Raw genomic sequence first — 21117 nt, 5'->3', positions numbered from 1 at the left:
AATATTTTAGATGTACTGTCAAACCTTTATATTCTGCTCTTAATTTGTTTAGCAATCTTGACGGTTCAGCATTTGATTCACTGAGTGCTGATCCCTGCACTCCTTTTAACACATTTAATAGGTACATAGATAGAAGGGTTTTAGAGTGATACTAGACCAAGTGCAGGCAGGTGGGACTTGTGTTAATGAGACATCTTTGTTGGCATGGGCAAGTTGGGTCAAAGGGCATGTTTCCATGTTATTATATAACTATGATTCTATTGCTATAACACATTTGCCTATGTTCCTTTTAACATACCGGGGGTCCATTTCCCAATTTCTCTTTTATAAACTAGTACAGCACAAGAATGGATCCTTTAGCCCACAATGTCTGTTCTGACTGCAAAACTAATTTAAATGAACCTATCCCTCCATTCTATGCCTCTTAATGTGTCTGTCTAAATGCCTGTTCAATGGTTCCTTAACTGCTTCCACCATGTGTCATGTGTAAAAGAAAATCATTTTTATAAATCTTTTTTAAACTTTCTCCCTCCACCCTCAACCTGTACCCTCTGGTGTTTAACATTTTCACCTGGGAAAATAACTTTGACTGTCTACCCTACCCACGTTTGTCATAATTTTACACACTTTTATGATATACTGTTCTTCTATTTCACACTGAACAACAAACTCAAGAGAGGTCATGAGTTTAAAATGTAAGAAATTCCTCATTTAAGAATGAATACATTATGCAACAAAGGTGTCATCTGTCTGTTAGGAAAAAAAGCCATGATGAGTTTTTGGTTGAAATATTTCATTTCCTAAAAAAAAGTTTACATGTACCAGATAGATTGGAAAGGTTACTAATCAGTAAAAAGCAAATACCACATCAGGCAGGCAGCATCTATGCAGAACTGGATAGGCGATGTTTCAGGTTGGAATCCTTCTTCAGACTGATTTTACCAGGGAGGAGAAAGCTGGAAAAGAGGTGGGGGTGAGACAAAGCCTGGAAGATGGTTGGACAACAACCTTTTGTCTTTTCATTTCTGGCCTATGTCCACTGTCGGAGACAGTAAGACTGGTCGGAGAACTGGGAAGGGGGAGGGATGGAGAGAGAGGGAAAGCAAGGGCTACTTGAAGTTAGAGAAGTCAATGTTCATACCGCTGGGGTGCAAGCTACCCAAGCAAAATATGAGGTGTTGTTCCTCCAATTTGCAACAAAGGTGTCATCTGTCTGTTAGGAAAAAAGCCATGACGAGTTTATTGTGTCTGGTACATGTAAACTTCCATCCAAGATGGAGGAGGTTTTTTGTTTCTACAGTTCCTTGTTTCTCTATCAAAAAGCACGCTTGGTTCAGTAATGTTTATTAGCTTAGGAAATATGTTATCCTAACCTGATCTGGGTTATATGTGACTCAGACTTCTTAACTGCCCTTGGAAATGACTGAACATGCCATCCTGTTCAAGAGCCATTTAAAAGATGGGCAATGTGTTCCCAGCGAGGTTCCAAGAAAGGATTAGATAAACAGGAAAGAGTTGTGCTTTAGCATTTCCATTGTTCTCTCTTCCACACGATAACAATCACAAGATATTTTCTGGTAACATCTGTCAGGTTGCAAATTAGGTACCTAAGCTATTGCATGCGCATATTTTAAGTTATATTGGCACTCTTCGTAACTAAAATGGCTCGATGCTGCACAGTTCTTTCATCAATCTCGTTCACGTCAATGCCTTCATGGTCAAAGCAACGTGTAAAATGTAACTCATTACCGATGATGCCAACTAAACATGCCATTATGTGCGTCACTGATGTGGTATCAGAAAACTTTGACTTACTTAAGTACTAATTATAATGCAAATCTTGAAAGTTCTCATTGCCTCTGCAGATGTGCATGTTTAATTCAGATCTTGAGCAATGACTAGTGCAACTTTATCTAATCTTTGTAAACTAAACCATCCCGAACCAATGTGATGCCTCCAATTCCTTCAGTTAACCAAGGGGGCTTTTTCAATGAAACACAATAATTTGTGAATTATCTAAGGAATATTGCAATAACTCATGCAGTTACTATAGGTATGTAATAATGTCTTAACACCAATCAGGCAGACACAAAAGGAAATCAATTGATTGATTGATGCTTTATTATCACATGTGACATGTCACAGTGAAATTCTTGTTTTGCATACCATACACAAAGTATGCAAAGAGTCGCCATGTATACCATGCCGACAAATTTACAAATAGTCCCGCTTTGTTCTCTCGGCAGCTCCCCCCCACGCCGGGTCCATTTTTGTTCTTGGCAGTGTGGCCTCGACCGTCCTCCAGCACCCACCGTGGGGTCCATCCGACCTCCTGCACTCACAGCAGGCCCGTCCCCGGCCACCCACGCGCCGCCTGGTCCTCTCTTGGATGGCTCCGTGGTGCTCGCCAGGAGCTTCCGACGGCCCACCTCGCTCTTCAATGGCCCTCCTCGCTCTCAGCAGTTGCTCGCGGGTCCCGCCTTGCTCTTGCAGCGCAGGACCCGGTGAAATCCATGGTGGGCGAGCCTGGCCTATCAGCTGAATCTTGACATACTGGGATCTTTGCAAAGTGGCTTGTTTTTTTAATCTCTGTCTTCTGACCAGTTTTCCAGAAAGCGTTCCAAAGACTCATGAACCTCTGAGAAAAATAGTTTACTTTTATCTGAAATGAGCAAGTGTTACTTTTAAATGATGATTCATAGTTCTAACTTTTGCCACAAAACCTATTCCGCACCCATCCTGTGACCCCTTAGGATTTTATCTCTTTCAATTAACTCTCACTCCTCTAAACACCAGCACATACAAGCCTAGCCTGCTCACCTTTCCTCATAGAGCACCTTTTCTTTCTCAAATCTTTCTCTGAAGTGCTTCGAATGCTATACCATATTTTCTTCTAAAAAGAAAGCAACACTTCACACAATTCTCCAGTTACCTTACATCGCAGAAGCATGGCTTACTTATTTTGTACTTAATTCCCCTTGCAATGAACAATGACAAAATAACCTGTTTTCAAAGGAATATGTGGGGATTAAATACTACCAACAACAACAAGGATTTTTGCTAGTCTTCTTTCAAATTCACAATAGGCAATAGGTGCAGAAGTAGGCCATTCAGCCCTACGAGCCAGCAACGCCATTCAATGATCATGGCTGATCATCCCCAATCAGTACCCCGTTCCTGCCTTCTCCCCATATTCCCTGACTCCGTTATTTTTAAGAGCCCTATCTAGCTCTCTCTTGAAAGCATCCAGAGAACCTGCCTCCACCGCCCTCTGAGGCAGATAATTCCACAGACTCACCACTCTCTGTGAGAAAAAGTGTTTCCTCGTCTTCGTTCTAAATGGCTTCCTCCTTATTCTTAAACTGTGGCCCCTGGTTCTGGACTCCCCCAACATCGGGAACATGTTTCCTGCCTCTAGCGTTTCCAAGCCCTTAACAATCTTATATGTTTCAATGAGATACCCACTCATCCTTCTAAACTGCAGAGTGTACAAGCCCAGCTGCTCCATTCTCTCAGCATACAACAGTCCCGCCATCCTGGGAATTAACCTTGTAAACCTACGCTGCACTCCCTCAATAGCAAGCATGTCCTTCCTCAAATTAGGGGACCAAAGCTGCATACAATACTCCCGGTGTGGTCTCACTAGGGCTCTGTACAACTGCAGGAGGACCTCTTTGCTCCTATATTCGATTCCACTTGTTATAAAGGCCAACATGCCATTTGCTTTCTACACTGCGTGCTGTACCTGCATGCTTACTGTCATAGACTGATGTACGAGGACCCCCAGATCCCGATGTACATCCCCTTTTCCCAACTTGACGCAATTTTCCCAACTTGACGCCATTTAGATAGTAATTTTCCTTCCTGTTTTTGCTGCCAAAGTGGATAACCTCACATTTATCTGCATTAAACTTAATCTGCCATACATCTGCCCACTCCCCCAACCTGTCCAAGTCACCCTGCATTCTCATAACATCCTCCTCACATTTCATACTGCCACCCAGCTTTGTGTCATCTGAGCCATTGAATTGAGCCATTGAATTCTCCTATACTGCCCGACCTGCTGACTGTGTTCAAAAGTTTCTTTTTTTTAAATCTTTTCCTTACAGGTTGGAGTTAGTCATATCATAATTCATACTTCAACTTTTATTTCAGCAATGATTTATTTTCTGATGTGTTTCCTTTGGAAGGTTTCTGTCATTCAGATGCTGAACTGAGGAGTTCCAAGCTGCCCCCCTCAGGTGGATGTAAAACAGACCCTTTGTCACTGTTGTTTTGGAGTGTACAATTCCATAAACAGCAAACTAAATCTGAAATAAAACTCAACAGGCCAAGCAGCATCTATGGAAAGAGGAATAGAATCCTCAGAAATAATTTGTATTTAAGTTGAGGAGAAAAGGGAGAGGTTGAGAAAACAATGGGAATGTTTGTGATAGTGGGGAGACCTAGAGAAACGGAATAACATGACTGGTGGTAAAGACACAAAATGATGGAGTTACTCAGCGGGACAGGCAGCACTCTGGATAGAAGGAATGGGTGGCGTATCGAATCGAGACCCTTCTGCAGACCCAAAATGTCACCATTCCTTCTATCCAGAGATGCTGCCTGTCCCGCTGAGTAATCCTAGCATTTTGCGTCTATCTTTGGTGTAAACCAGCATCTGCAGCTCCTTCCGACATATAACTGGTGGTATCACTTGCAGTGAGGGGTTGTTCGCAGCTGATCTGTGTTAATACCAAACACAATGATCTCATTTTTATACATAACCTGTTCCTTTACTGTGGTTGTAATTTAGAATAGAATAGAATAGAATAGAATAGTTTCTTTATTGTCATTGTAACATGAACCATGTACAACGAAATTTAAAATGTCAGCCAGTCAGTGCAGCATTCAACATTTCTAAAAGCTAACGATACATACACGGTAAAATAATAAAGATAAACAACTAAATAAATATCATGAACAAAGCATGCATACACACCCAACCCTCCATCCTTCTGTCGATTTCACAGTTACCACAGTCCCTTCGTCTGTATCGGCGGCTTGGCGGCTACATCTAGTGCTTTTATAGCAGTGGGGTAAAAACTGTTTTTTAGTCTGTTCGTCCTTGTCCTTGCAGATCTGTACCGTCTGCCTGACGGCAACAGTTCAAACAGGGAGTGTCCGGGGTGGGAAATGTCCTTTATGATATTCTGGGTTTTTTTGGTGCAGCGGGAACTGTGTAAGTCCTCCAAGGTAAGGAGAGGGCAGCCGACAATCCTCTGGGCGTTGTCAATGGCCCTCTGGAGCGCTTTCCTCTGAGCCGCTGTGCAGCTGGTGTACCACACGCATACACAGTATGTTAGTATGCTCTCAATGGAGCACCGATAAAAGGACAGTAGCAGTCTCTGGGTGATGTTGTTCTTCCTGAGCACCCTCAGGAAGTGCAGTCTCTGCTGGACCTTTTTCAGCAGCGCAGTGCAGTAATTTCACTTCAATGTAATTAATTGTGGAGAGGAACATTTTGGGGCCATCTTGAAGTCACAGTAGATGCTAAGTAGATGTTCCTTGTTTCTTGAGAGGGAAAGAGCTATTTTCAGTCCTACTGGAAAAGTCACTGCATCATGAGAACATAGAATTGTACAGCACAGGAACAGGCCCTTCGGCCCACAACATCCATGCTGAATTTGATGCCAGGTGAAATTAATCAGCACTGCCTGCACATTATCCATATCCCCCATTCCCTATATATAGAGGTTATCTAAAACCCTCAAATGCCACTGTCTCATCTGCCTCTTTTACCACCCCTAGCAACGTGTGCCAGGCACGGACCACTCTCTCTGTAAAAAAAATCTTGCTCCACATATCATCTTTTAATTTTCCCCCTCTCACATTAACGCTATGCCCGCGAGTCTTTAATGTTTTCATCCTGGGGAAAAAGGTTCAGACTGTATAGCCTATCTGTGCCTTTTTATATACCAATTTTATATACCTATCAGGTCTGTCCTTAGCCTCCGACACTCCAGAGAAAATCTATAAATTGGATTGTACACAAATATTGATTAGCAAACCGTTACAGAAAATGGATCACATGATCAAAGCTAATTTTGTATAAAGATTTAGTCATCACATGGATGCTTTCATGAGAGAACTCAAATGTCATGCTTCCTTTCTTGAAAGGAAGTTGAAAGCAGCATTGGAGATTTGATTGCCCCTTCATGAGTTATCGACTGTTCAAATAGGTTCTGCAAAATCTATCTTCAAACTTTTTAATTGAAATCTGAACTTAAAATGGCCAATGCAATTGACACTTCCTATTATAAAGTTGCCATGGAGAGTGATTTGGACTGCAAAGTTGGCGTAGTTTTTCAGACACAACCAGTCAACCATTGCCAGATGGCAGTTGATCACTGACACATTTTACATTTCCTTGGGGGGAGGCCAAAGCTGGGATTGGAGGAAGATTAAACTGTGCCATGTCAAGTATGAGAGTGGACAGCTGATAGTTGGGGGATCACACTCAATGTCAGATGAAATGAATGTCTATCTGACTGAGCATAATTAAGCTGGTTGAGGGCCAGTCAAGAGAGTACCTGGTTGTTGAGCTTATTTAAATGTCACTTGCTCATAATTGTCCGGCAGCTGTGAAACGGCTATATATCTGATGCAGGGAATACCAATGATAAAATAGTCGTCCCATTTCCTTGTTGAAACGGGGGGTGGGGGAACAAGAGCAGAGCTGTGGGATATCGAGGAGACACTGGTAGATGGAGCCTCATCTATAATGGAAGGGGGAACCCCCATAAGAATGAGGACATCTCCGATGATCTAGCGTGGGAAAACCTCATCCTGGGCACAGATGTGGCTTGACAAAGGAATTGGGAGTATGGGATAGAGTTTTTACAGGAAACTGCTTCCCACCCTGCCTCCTGTAAAGACTCTATCCACTACTCCCAATTCTTCCATCTACGCCGCATCTGCCCCCAGGATGACCTCGTTCTTTAGGAAGTGGGGGTTCCCCATTTCCATTATAGATGAGGCCCTCACTAGGGTTTCCTCGATATCCCGCATCTCCACTCCTCCAACCCCCCCCCCCCCATTCGCAACAAGGACAGCGTCCCCCTTGTGCTCAACTTCCACCCCAATAGCCGTCGCATACAGCATATAATCCTCCCAACATTTTTGCCACCTCCAACGGGATCCCACTACTGGCCACATCTTCCTAACTCCACCCCTTTCTGCTTTCCGCAGAGACCGTTCCCTCCGCAACTCCTTGGTCAATTCGTCCCTTCCCACCCAAACCACCCCCTCCCCAGGTACGTTCCCCTGCAACTGCAGGAAATGCAACATCTGTCCCTTTACCTCCCCCCTCAACTCCATCCAAGGACCTCGACAGTCTTTTCAGGTGAGGCAGAGGTTCACTTGCACCTCCTCCAACCTCATTCCAGGTGTCCAATTCTGTACATCGGCGAGACCAAGCGCAGGCTCAGGGATCGTTTCACTGAACTCCGCTCAGTCCGCCTTAACCTACCTGATGTCCCGGTTGCTCAGCACTTTAACTCCCCCTCCCATCCCAATCTGACCTTTCTGTCCTGGGCCTCCTCCATTGTCAGAGTGAGGCCCAGCGCATATTGGAGGAACAGCACCTCATATTTCGTTTGGGCAGCTTCCACCATAGCAGTTTGAACATTGACTAACTTCAAATAGCCCTTTGCTTTACCTCTCTCTCTCTCTCTCCATCCCTTCCCCCTTCTCAGTTCTTCCACCAGTGTTACTGTCTCTGACTACATTCTATTTCTGTCCTACCCACTCCCCTGACATCATTCTGAAGAAGGGTCTAGACCCAAAACATCACCCATTCCTTCTCTCCAGAGTTCACAGCTGCCTGTCCCACTGAGTTACTCGTGTATTTTGTGTCTACCTTCGATTTAAACCAGCGTCTGCAGTTATTTCCTACACTATAAGAATCCCGTATGTTTAAAATTAAATTAATCCCATTCTTCAAAACTATCAAGAGTACAGACCCAAACTATTTAATGTCTCTTCATAAAATAATTCTCCCCATTCCAGGAATCACTTTGATGAACCTTTGTTGCACTTCAACTATATCAAGTATATCAATTTTAAGAAATTGTGACCAAACCTTTATGAAATATTCTGGATGTAGATGCACCAGAGGTCTATGTAGAGGGAAATACCTGTACTCAAATCCTTGTGCAAGATAAGACACTGGAATATTCCACTTTCTATTTGCTTGGAAAAAATGTGTTTTGATGTCAAAAAAGAGAGGTTTTCCACTTTTTCTCTAGATAAAATGAAAGAGCTCTACCTAAGATCTTAATTTGTATTTCCTGCTTTTGGAAATCATCAGACCTATTTCTTTGTTTATTTCTGCATTTTTGAAGAATGTGCACTGTTAACGAGCTAAAATAGAAAGATTCTTGTACACCATAGCTGGGTCTTGTGGCCAATATCAGTGTTGTAAACGGTAATCGCGTCATCATATTTCTTTTCCTTAGCTCAATTATTGTTTTGCCAGTCTCTTTTACTTAAAAAAAAAAAGAAAAATAATTCTATCAATTTTGTTTACACTTGATATTTATTCTACATTACAAAAGTTGAGAAGTATTTACTTTTGTGGAAACTGCATAGGATTGAATAGAAATTGTAAAATAGAATAGAATTCTATATATAGAAGTCCGTGTTCAATAGAAGTCCGTGTTCGGCACGGACTAGAAGGGTCGAGATGGCCTGTTTCCGTGCTGTAATTGTTATATGTTATATGGTTATGGTAAAGAGAACTACATAAGCACAGGCATTTCCTTTCGCCACTTTTACGGATTCGCTGCTCTTTAATTTTATGCCCCAACCTCTCAATAATAGTAAAAAAAGAGTGCCTGCTCAAATAACGACCCTGATCTGTGTATTAGAGATTTTATATATGGAGAGTATAGGAGTAATGAAATGAAAGTAATTAGATGGAAGTAGTCCTAATATTAATCAGGGATGATTTAAAGATCCCTTAAGTCCATGGCTCTCTGACTGTATTGAAACTACATGTACGAAGATTATTTTTCAATGTCACCATGTCACCTTTAGCTACTCAGTTTCCTTCTGGTTTTGATAAATCTACCTGTCAAAATAGTTTTACTTTTTCTTTCAATTTTTGGGGGATTTTGTGATTTTTGAACACCTTGACATCTCTCAATCTTTATTTCTCTGAATAAAGCAATGCCAGCTTTACTTGTCATCATTGTAACAGAAACTGTCCATTCCCAGGAATGTTATATGAAATATTTACTGCATGCTCTCTCAGGCCTTGTCAAGCATCCTGTCATGCATTGACCTGAACAGCACATCGTATTTGCATTTCAGCCAAACCAGTTTTATGGAGACGTTTGGCAGTCTGCACCTCTATTGATAAAGTCCAGGTTCTCTTTTACTATTATTAATGCTCTCATAGAAACATAGAAACATAGAAACATAGAAATTAGGTGCAGGAGTAGGCCATTCGGCCCTTCGAGCCTGCACCACCATTTAATATGATCATGGCTGATCATCCAACTCAGTATCCCATACCTGCCTTTTCTCCATACCCTCTGATCCCCTTGGCCACAAGGGCCACATCTAACTCCCTCTTAAATATAGCCAATGAACTGGCCTCAACTACCCTCTGTGGCAGAGAGTTCCAGAGACTCACCACTCTCTGTGTGAAAAAAGTTCTCCTCATCTCGGTTTTAAAGGATCTCCCCCTTATCCTTAAGCTGTGACCCCTTGTCCTGGACTTCCCCAACATCGGAAACAATCTTCCTGCATCTAGCCTGTCCAACCCCTTAAGAATTTTGTAAGTTTCTATAAGATCCCCTCTCAATCTCCTAAACTCTAGAGAGTATAAACCAAGTCTATCCAGTCTTTCTTCATAAGACAGTCCTGACATCCCAGGAATCAGTCTGGTGAACTTTCTCTGCACTCCCTCTATGGCAATAATGTCCTTCCTCAGATTTGGAGACCAAAACTGCACGCAATACTCCAGGTGTGGTCTCACCAAGACCCTATACAACTGCAGTAGAACCTCCCTGCTCCTATACTCAAATCCTCTTGCTATGAAAGCCAACATGCCATTCGCTTTCTTTACTGCCTGCTGCACCTGCATGCCTACCTTCAATGACTGGTGTACCATGACACCCAGGTCTCGCTGCATCTCCCCCTTTCCCAATCGGCCACCGTTTAGATAATAATCTGCTTTCCCGTTTTTGCCACCAAAATGGATAACCTCACATTTATCCACATTAAACTGCATCTGCCAAACATTTGCCCACTCACCCAGCCTATCCAAGTCACCTTGCAGTCTCCTAGCATCCTCCTCACACCTAACACTGCCCCCCAGCTTAGTGTCATCCGCAAACTTGGAGATATTGCCTTCAATTCCCTCATCCAGATCATTAATATATATTGTAAATAGCTGGGGTCCCAGTACTGAGCCTTGCGGTACCCCACTAGTCACTGCCTGCCATTGTGAAAAGGACCCGTTTACTCCTACTCTTTGCTTCCTGTTTGCCAGCCAGTTCTCTATCCACATCAATACTGAACCCCCAATGCCATGTGCTTTAAGTTTGTATACTAATCTCTTATGTGGGACCTTGTCGAAAGCCTTCTGGAAGTCCAGATACACCACATCCACTGGTTCTCTCCTATCCACGCAACTAGTTACATCCTCGAAAAATTCTATAAGATTCGTCAGACATGATTTACCTTTCGTAAATCCATGCTGACTTTGTCCAATGATTTCACCACTTTCTAATGTGCAACGTGTCTCAACCTGTCACATCATCATCAATGATTTGTTGCATCTGACTGATTGCAAAATGACCTGGTATCTATCTATCTATCTATCTATCTATCTATCTATCTATCTATCTATCTATCTATCTATCTATCTATCTATCCTATTAATATATAAAACTCTCGTGCCATCCGACCGGCTGCCGTTCGGCTGCCTTTCTGCCTTTTGATTCGTTGACGGCTGCTCCTTCCTATCAGCTTCCAACACACTTCAATACAAAGTTGCAAGACAGGAACACTCTGAACTTTTCACTGCTGCAGCAGCCAGGGGAGGTGCAATTTGGAATTTTTTTTAATCGACTGCTGAGGGAGGCAGGGGAGTGGTGGAATCTTACATTTGGGAACGGCTTCAGTTCCGTTGGAGGAGACGGGTGCATGGTGGAATATTGGGTTGGGGGATCACACCATTGGGGGAGCAGACCCAACGGGTCGGCACTTTGTCTAGTATACTTATAAAAGTCTCATCTTGTATGTATGTGTGTATGTATCTGTATCTTTGTCAAAACGCTACACGGTAGCGCTGAAATGTTTTCAAATTCTTCGTTGGGGGTTGCCAATGGTAACGGTAGGAGCAGCTTGAAAGAGAATGCTGAGTGCCACCATCTTCAGTCCAACCGGGCCACACGGGGGGTGGGGAGTGTATGACGGGGGAGGGGTCGAGTCAAAAGCCGAGTCCATTCATTGACTCAAAGATTGATTGGCGTTTTACAAAAAAAAATTCCAGAATTTTTCCCGGCACTGCCCGAAACCCCCCCACCCCCCCCCCCCCCACATGTCGAGTCTACGCTGTCCGTCCCCACACCCCCCCAACCCCCTCACCCCTGCCCCTCGCCCCCTCGTCCCCACCCCCGCACATCGCCCCCCCGCACCCTGCCCCTGCAGCCCGCCCTCTTCTCACAGCTACCATCAGGCATGAGGTACAGAAGCCTGAAGTCACAATAACAGGTTGAGGAACAGCTACTGCCCGACAACTATCAGATTCATAATCCAACTGGCAAAACCCCAATCCCACCTTGACAACAGAACACTCTTGCATTACCATGGACTTACTTTTAAACCAATTATGTTTGTATACTAATGTCTTTTTGTTTGTACAGTCATCTTTTCATAAAAGCTTTACGTGTGATCTATGGTTTATTTAGTGGTTCGTGTTTTTGAGTCTATGTGCCTGTGATGCTGCTGCAAAACAAGATTTTTCAAATGTATCGCTCATCATACCTTTGAATATGGCAAACAATACTTGGTATGTACTTGTATATATCCAGATTGCCCTCTTTTCTTACCTATTTGGGAACTGTAACATTTATATCGCCTTTTCTCATTTTTCATGTAGAGGAGCCTTGGGAGCAAGTCCATAGCTTGCTGAAAGTGGTGACACAAAAATATATAGGAATGAAGCAGGCATTTGGTATGCGTGCCTTCATAGGCATTGAGTATAAGAGTTGGGATGCAATGTTGCAGTGATACAAAACATTGGTTAGAATGCATTTGGAATATTGTGCAGAGTTCTGGTTGAGAGGATGTCGCAGCAATAGAGTGTAGGATATTCATCGGATGTTGCTGGGTAAGAAGGGCTGCAATTATAGACAGGTAAGATAAACTGGGTTTATTCTCACCAGAATGAAGGAGGCTGAAGGGTAACATTTTAAGGGTTTATAAAATGATGAATAGCATGGCTAATCAGAATATTTTTCCCAGGGTCATTGAGTCTAATTCTGCTGAGTTTCTAAAGATAGGGCATAGACTTGATGGTTAAGAAGGAACTGCAGATGCTGTAAAATTGAAGGTACACAAAAATGCTGGAGAAACTCTGCGGGTGCAGCAGCATCTATGGAGCGAAGGAAATAGGCAACGTTTCGGCCTGAAATGTTGCCTATTTCCTTCGCTCCATAGATGCTGCTGCACCCGCTGAGTTTCTCCAGCATTTTGGGTATAGACTTAAGGTGGGAGATGAGGCAGTTATAAGAGATCTGAGATGTTCACTTTTCACATAGAGGATAGTGTTTATCTGGAACAGGCTATAACAGGAGATGGAAGATCCAATTACAATGTTTAAAAAGCATTTGAAAAGGCACATAGATAGGTCTAACAGAGGCAAATGGAATTAGAGTAGATATATGCATCACAGTCAGCAATAGGAAACATTGAAAAACCATTTAAAATGATATAAACCAATTATTGAAACTTCAAAATAAAAAATCCACTAAAATACTTTCAAATAATGGATCTGAGATTAGATTCCCTGGTGTAGTGACATTCATATCCACGGAGTTTTTAAGAAGGGACTGCAGATGCTGGAAAACGTTGCCTATTCCCTTCGCTCCATAGATGCTGCTGCACCTGCTGAGTTTCTCCAGCACTTTTGTCTACCTTCATATCCACGGAGGCAGTTGGGAAATTACTAGAGGAGCTCAACAGTAAATTGGGCTTGCGGTGTTCAAATAGAAGTCCCAACATTTACTGATATATCTTGGGCAGTTTTTGGTGCAGAATTCCATGCCATTTATATATTCTTTTTAATGAAATGCTGTGGTCATTGCATCAATCCCTTGTGAATATCAGCTTTTGTCTTTCTGCAGCCAGCAAAATAACCATTCACAATGACTCCCTGTTCTCCCCCCCTTGCCAATTTTGTATCATGTGGGCACAGCCCCTTTCATAGTACGAGGTTACGTTTTGCTGACATGCTCATGATGTCACTTTATAAAATGACTTTTGAAAATCCACGTGTACAGCAGGACCTGTATTATCTTGAGCAACCGCTTTTTGTCACTTTATCAAAAAACACAAAAAAGTCAGTCGAGCACATCTTTTCCCAAACACCAGCATGGGCTTTCCCATATTAATCCCCATGGCTCCAAATGACTTCCTCTTATTATTACATTGTTCTAATTTCTTCCTTGGTTAAAAACAAATGACATTCTCCTTTAGTACTTCAGCCTCATCTCTGCTTCCATATATAAATCTCCCGTTTGGCTTCCATTTAACCATACCCATCCTTATGCTGTCTTTTGGTTACATTTACATGCCTTTCATATCACCTCTGCTATCTCTGCTTTCTTTTTCATGCTGTAGACCTGATAGCATTCCCTTTTCTGCTTCATGTTATTTTTTCATTTTGATTTCTGGGGAGCTCTGGCTTTGATTACCTTCTGCTGGCAGGGAGATTTCTGGACTGTATGTGAGGAGAGAAGGAGGCCCTTGAGCCTGCGCCAGCTGATAGAGCATTTCCACCTCTCTCGTTCCTTCATTTGATTCCGTGTAACCTATTCTCTTTCATGCATTAATCAACTCCCCCCGTAAATCATCTGCCAACCCCACGACACTAGGAGCAATTTACAGTTGCCAATAAACCTACGGACCAGCACATCTTTGGGATGTGGGAGAAAACTGGAGCTTCCTGTCAGTAAGAATGAAACTATAGGGCCTGTCCCACTTGGGAGTCATTTTGCGCATCATTTGCGTGACATTTATGCGACAACACTTACGTGTCATGACGCATGCGTTGTGACGTGCATGTGGTGTGTGCATGCCGCGTGGTGAGCGTGGTGGCGTAGGCAGTGTCGCGCGGTGCCCCAGGATTTTGGGATTCACAAAATCTTCGTGCGCCACCTGCTTAACGCGCAAATGACGCACAAGTGGGACAGCCCTTTAAGCATATGTCTAAAGTGCCGGTCAATATACTTCTGATTCAATTGAAGTTAAGTTAGTGACTTTCTTTTGCTAAGATAAATGGTATTATGGCCGAGGCCAGTCGTAATATAGTTATCTTTTTTTGAGACATGATCAATATGTCACAATTTTAAAATTGTTTTCATATTTGGTGAAATTAATGATGCCTTGTGTTTTGAAATGCAGGGAGTGGCCATTCCAGCCAAGACTGGGTTATCCAATGGCCTACAACAGAAGCTGGGAAAGAGAATACTCCTGTCAGCCAAGCGGAACCAGTCATGTGGCCTGGATGCAGCATCACACTAAGCCCCAAGATGCCATCAAAGTTCATGCAGCAAGACTTCCATTCAGTGCCTGTGCTAGGAACCAATTGTACTTACACAGATAGACTGACCATTGGAGATCCGATTGGGCTTTATCCTACATTTGAGAGTGGGCCAAGTTCCCTGCCACCATCTCCACGGCAGCGTCATCCAATTCATACCCCCCCTCGGACTCCTCCTGTAGTAACAACAATGACACCTCCGGGAACACCACCTGTGAGGAGGAGGAACAAACTGAAACCACCTGGAACTCCTCCACCAACGTCTCGTAAATTGATTCACCTCATCCCTGGCTTCACTGCACTACATCGAAGTAAATCACATGAGTTCCAGCTAGGAAACAGGGTGGAAGAAACACATACTCCAAAGTAAGTTAAACATTCTTAATTAGTTGTTAAGTCGATGTGAACTTCATTTTAATCAGCAGCTGGTTCATCCCTTAATATAAATATATTTAAAGATGAAGTTTATTTTATATATATATTTATTCCAGTAGCTGTATAGATGTTGAACAAAAGAGCAAAGTGAAAATCGACCGAAACATGAAGATTTTCTGTGGGGGAAAAAAAGCTCAAATAAGCTCAAAAAAGCTCAAATAATTCAAACAGCAGGAAACTTTTAATGTAAAACTTGTAACTGTTGAATTTGTAAAATTTTAACTCAATTTTGATGGAAAAGTGAATCTAACAGTTAGCAGGACATGTTTTAAATTTGCTGCAAATATGACCTGGTAATACATCAGGGGTCAGATGGAAAAAGACAAGCAATCAATCAGATTGAAGGTCTGTGAAATTACCAATGAAAGAACTGAGAAGGACAAATAGAATGAACAAATTCACCATCAAAAGAGTAAAAAGAACAAAGCCAGTGTATGAAAAAAATGGATTTGGAAAGAGAAGAAAGACGTTGCAAGGAAAAGTTAAAATAAAACCTCGTATCAATCTCCCACAATAATTAAGATCCAAAAGAATGAATTCCAAACTTATTGTTCTTTTTCAGTGGTGGTGCTCATGAAATTTATGAAGTCTTTAAAAGGGTGGACAAACTGAAATGGCCAATTTTAGTTTAGAGATACAGCGCGGAAACAAGCCCTTCGGCCCACCGGGTCCGCACCGACCAGCGATCCCCGCATCTTAACACTATCCTACACACACTAGGGACAATTTTTACATTTACCAAGCCAATTAACCTACAAACCTGTGGGAGGAAACCGAAGATATCAGAGAAAACCCACGCAGGTCACGGGGAGAACGTACCAAGTCCGTGCAGACAGCACCCATAGTCAGGATCGAACCCGGGTCTCTGGCGCTGCCTTCGCTGTAAGGCAGCAACTCTACCACTGCGCCAACATGACCGCTCCACTGTGGTGGTTTTGGTTTGCAGCTATTCTATAAACACAACAGCATCTAACTACTTTTTCATTAAAAACATTTAAATGATAAACACGACATTATGGTGTCACTTATGTAAAGTTAATGCTGGAGTGAGACAATGTAGAAAGCAACCTTTTGCAGTTTGACTTTTAAGTGCACATCTGCCCTTTGTCATATTGCCATAACATTGCCATAACATGTAAGCATAAATGACAGCTAAACAAAATGGCATGGGAGTCACGATTGTTTTTACAATAAAACTCGTGTCATCATTGTAGTTGCTCTAATCAGCACAATTTTAATGCAGATGCGAACTAAATCATTTAAAACTATTTAATTGCTGTGATAAGGTAACTCCTATTTATATTTGTAAATTACTTACTGGGACACATTCTGTAAATCCAAAATGAGTCAATAGTACAGATAGATGTCTAAAAAATGAACTTAAAACGAAAGTCTAAACTTATGGACAGCACAATGGCACAGACCAGGGTTCAATTCTAACTATGCGTGCTGTCTGTCTGGAGTTTGTACGTTCTCCCTCTGACTGCGTGGATTTCCTCCGGGTGCTCCGGTTTCCTCCCACATCCCAAAGACATGCAGGTTTGCAGGTTAATTGGCCTCTGTAAGTTGTCCTTAGTGTAGGATAGAACTAGTGTATGGGTGATCGTTGGTCAGTGCCACTCGGTGGGCCGAAGGGCCTGTTTCCACACTGTATCTCGAAACTAAACTGCTTGAAAGATTACTGGCGTTGATAATGTAGGTTGAATGGCCTTCTCTGTGGCAAATGTTCTTTGGTTCTGTGCTGGAGAGAGTAAATATATCTAGTTGTGCGATTATGGAGAACAAATATTTAGGATTCTGGAATGCTGATAAATGTACATAAATCAAATGAAAAAAACTTCCACGTACAACTCATTTATAAAATAATCAAAAGCTGGACATATTTTAATAAACAATATATGTTTTTAAATCTTGCTGTTTAACAATTTCTTTATGTATCTTGGAATCTTGCTGTTGTAATCAGTTATGTCCAAATGGAATATAATCCAAATTCAGATTTGTTTCCCAACAAAATCAAACTGTCCAAGTTAAAAAAAAAACGATACTAGTCCTCTGTGGCACATTTGTTATGACCATTAGTTTATATGGTCTCAAAGTGAGACACCAGTCAGAGCTAAAATCTCACCAGTGCCAGTCATCCCACCGACTCATTAGTTGTAGGAACAAAATTAGGCCCTTAGGCCCATCAAGTCTACACCACCATTCAATCATGGCTGATCTACCTTTCCCTCTCAACCCCATACTCCTGCCTTCTCCCCATAACCCCTGACACCTGTACTAATCAGGAATCTGTCAATCTCCGCCTTAAATATACCCATTGACTTGGCCTCCACAGCCATCCATGGCAATGAATTCCACAGATTTACCACCCTGTGACTGAAGAAATTCCTCCTCATCTGCTTTCTAAAGGTACAGCCTTTTATTGTGAGGCTGTGGCCTCTGGTCTTCGACTCTCCCACTAGTGGAAACATCCTCTCCACATCCACTTTCTTCAAGCCTTTCACTATTCGGTAAGTTTCAATGAGGTCCCCCCCACATCCACATCCATTACTAAATATCTGAATTTTTCTTTTACGATATTTAACTAATTACTTTCTAATGCTTTGCTGACTTTTCACCCCATGATGTATGCAGTCTGCATTGTAACCTGCACAGCTTAATACTGTTCACATAACATCCCTAACTCTTTTGTTGGTCATGTTGCATTGCTATTTGTTCGTTATTGATCTTCAACCATTAGAAATAGTTCCTCTTTTTTTTTTTAACGCTCCTTAACTTAAATACCTGTCAAATGTCTCTTAGATGTCTTCACTAAGAATAACAAAACTAAACATGTAAAAATCAGAAGTGAAGAAAATAATGGGATGTGGGGGCAGTGGATGGGAAAGAAAATGAGGACAGGCAGCTACAAAACGTATTAACCAAGAAAGAGAATGCAGATAGTTTAATATGCATATAGGTAAAATACCAAAAGCTCTGAATGATTACTGTGTTCTTCTGTGTTCTTCATGCTTTTATCTTTGAATAGCAGAAACTAAGGGGACAATTTTAAATGAAATTATACCATTTAATATCAAACAAAAGAATTTTTGCACAATAGTTAGATAGCTGTAATGAAAATATCCCTCCGCAAAATTTCCAGACTATTATGACTAAATGTGTGTAACTGATCATGGCATTACTAATTATTTGCTAAATTATATTGTCACTCAGTGAACTGAATAGTCATTTTGCCTTGAAGAGTTGTTAATTTCATTTTTTTAATAACTTCTCAGAAGCTAACTAATGTTGAAGGTTAAACTGTTATATAGTCAGTGATACTGTGGAAAAGTGGATCATGTTTTGGGGGTTTTGGAGGCAAGATATCAGGATTTGAATTTAAAAAAAAAAGAGACTGAAATGGAGATTTTAATAACAGCAGAAACTGATGGGATTCAGATTTGGTCAGGTAGCATCTGTGGAGAAAGAATGAGTTGTAATGATTCAAGTCAGTGATCATTCATCAGTTCAAATAAAAGGTAATTGACTTAATATCTCCTCTGATTCTCACACCACAAATGCTAAATAAATCTGATGCTCCAAGCATTTTCTGTTAAAATAATGAGCAAAGGGGGAATATAGGTATCGTTGTAGAACATTCAATCTGCTAATATGTCCTGCAATTCATAGCACATCTGCATTGTGACACAGACGTGCATTATTAAAGATGGAGATGTTCACAGTGTTTCTTCTTCCCGTTAATCGTGTAATTGTCCACGATTATTTTAGAGTGAATATGGCAGTACCATATGGTTTACATCTGATCTTTTATACTTATTCATTCTTTTACAACTTGTGGGCCAATGTGATTTGCTAATTTCAAATTGCCCTAGAGTAGTTGGTGCTGAGTAAACTTCTTGAAATGCTGCAGTCCTTCTGCTTTTGGGTACGCAGTTCACGACTTAGATTCAGCCACAATTAAGCTATATATTTTTGCAGGGACCTGGAGGGAGATTTGATAATGGTTCCAGTGCATGGTGGTAGGGGGTCATAGGTCATGGGAGTACTGTTGGTGTAGTCTAGGAAGTGACTGTAGTGCATTATGTAGGAAGTCATGTTCCATTGTCATAGTGTGCAGATTGTGGAGGCAATGAATATTTAGGCCTGGAGATGGGGAGTTAATCATGTGGGATGCTTTGTCTGGGATCACTTCATGATTCGTGAATGTTACTGAAGTTGCACTTCTGGGTAAGAGCAGAGTGTCCTCTCACACATGATTAGTGCTTTGTGAGATGATTGAAATGTTTTAGGATGTAGATGAATCAGATATTGCAAGATACCCAACCTCTAATCTGCATTTATCGCCACGATATTTATATGGCTGGTGCAGTTGAGTTTCTGGTTAATTATAATCTAGAATGTAGTGCAGAATGTTGTGGGTGCGGAACTCGGTGATGATAAATCGGCCGTCACGGTGGTGCAGTGGTAGAGTTGTTGCCTTACAGAGTTGGAGACCCGGGTTCGATCCCGACCAAGGGTACTGTCTGTATGGAGTTTGTACGTTCTCTCCATGACCGCGTGGGTTTTCTCCAGGATCTTCGGTTTCCTCCCACACTCCCACTGTAGGTTATTTGGCTTGGTGTAACTGTAAATTATCCCTAGTGTGTGTAGGACAGTGTTAGTGTGTGAGGATCGCTGGTCGGTGTGGACTCGGTGGGCCGAAGGAACTCTTTCTGTGCTGTATCTCTGAACTAAACTAAACTAAATGACATTTAATGCCAAAGATAGTTAATTAGATTCTATTTTAATAGAAATGGTCTTTGACTAGCATTTATATGGTACAAATATTGCTCACCACTTTTCAACCCATCCCCGGAAGTTGTTCAGGCCTTGCTGCATGGACTTCTACATTTGGCGGGAGGTAACAAACAGTTTTGAACATAGGGTAATCATCCACAACAGAAACATAACATTGATTAAATGGCTGAAAATTTTTAATCATTTAGTTCAATCAACATTTGTCACATTTTAATGTTTGCATCTATGTACTTTTGCAATGTAGCTTCACCATCTTGGTGTCTCCATTTTAGCTCTAACAAAATAACCTGCAAATTCAGTAACCTAGAAGCTTGATGGCTGCAGGTGCATGAGAATGCCGTAGCCTACAAAACACACTGCATTTTGACTTGGAATCGTATTATTATTCTTTCTTCATTGCTGGATCCAAATCTTGAAATTCCCTCCCTGACAACACAATGAGAGATTTATCACTGCAGACTAGAGGAATCATCGTCGTATAGTTCTACAGCACCAAAGCAGACATCCATGCTGACCAAGATGTCCCATCTAAGATACATGCCCCATTTGCATGTATATGGCCCATGTCCCTCTGTACCTTTTCTATCCATGGACCTGCCCAAGTATCTTTTACATTTTATATACATCTATAAGATTACTCCGAAGGTAGACACAAAATGCTGGAGTAGCTCAGCGGGACAGGCAGCATCTCTGGAGAGGTGGCGTTTCAGGTTGAGACCCTTCTTCAGACTGAGATCTATAATGCCCCTGTCCCACTTAGGAAACCTGAACGGAAACCTCTGGAGGCTTTGTGCCCCACCCAAGGTTTCCGTGCTGTTCCCGGAGGTTTTTGTCAGTCTCCCTACCTGCTTCCACTACCTGCAACCTCCGGCAACCACCTGCAACATCTGGGAACTGCACGGAAACCTTGGGTGGGGCGCAAAGTCTCCAGAGGTTTCCATTCAGGTTTCCTAAGTGGGACAGGGGCATTAGATTACCCCGTTGCTTCCTGCGTTCCAAGTAATAAAGTCCTACCTTGCCCAATCTCTCCCTATTGCTCTAGCTCTTGAGTCCCAGTAACAATAGTT

The 21117-nt window shown here is 42.0% G+C and overlaps 1 protein-coding gene across 1 annotated transcript in view; it reads left to right on the top strand.

Moving 5' to 3' along the window:
• ksr2 (kinase suppressor of ras 2) overlaps window positions 1–21117 on the top strand; it is a 396870-nt gene that overhangs the window by 119034 nt on the left and 256719 nt on the right. Inside the window, exon 4 of the mRNA XM_055655591.1 lies at window positions 14680–15184. Within this exon, the coding sequence (XP_055511566.1) occupies window positions 14680–15184 (505 nt within the window). The remainder of the gene's footprint in view (window positions 1–14679; window positions 15185–21117) is intronic.

The sequence above is a fragment of the Leucoraja erinacea genome, chromosome 25 (assembly GCF_028641065.1).
Source record: "Leucoraja erinacea ecotype New England chromosome 25, Leri_hhj_1, whole genome shotgun sequence".
NCBI lineage: Eukaryota > Metazoa > Chordata > Chondrichthyes > Rajiformes > Rajidae > Leucoraja > Leucoraja erinaceus.
This window is presented reverse-complemented; position numbering and strand designations above follow the sequence as displayed.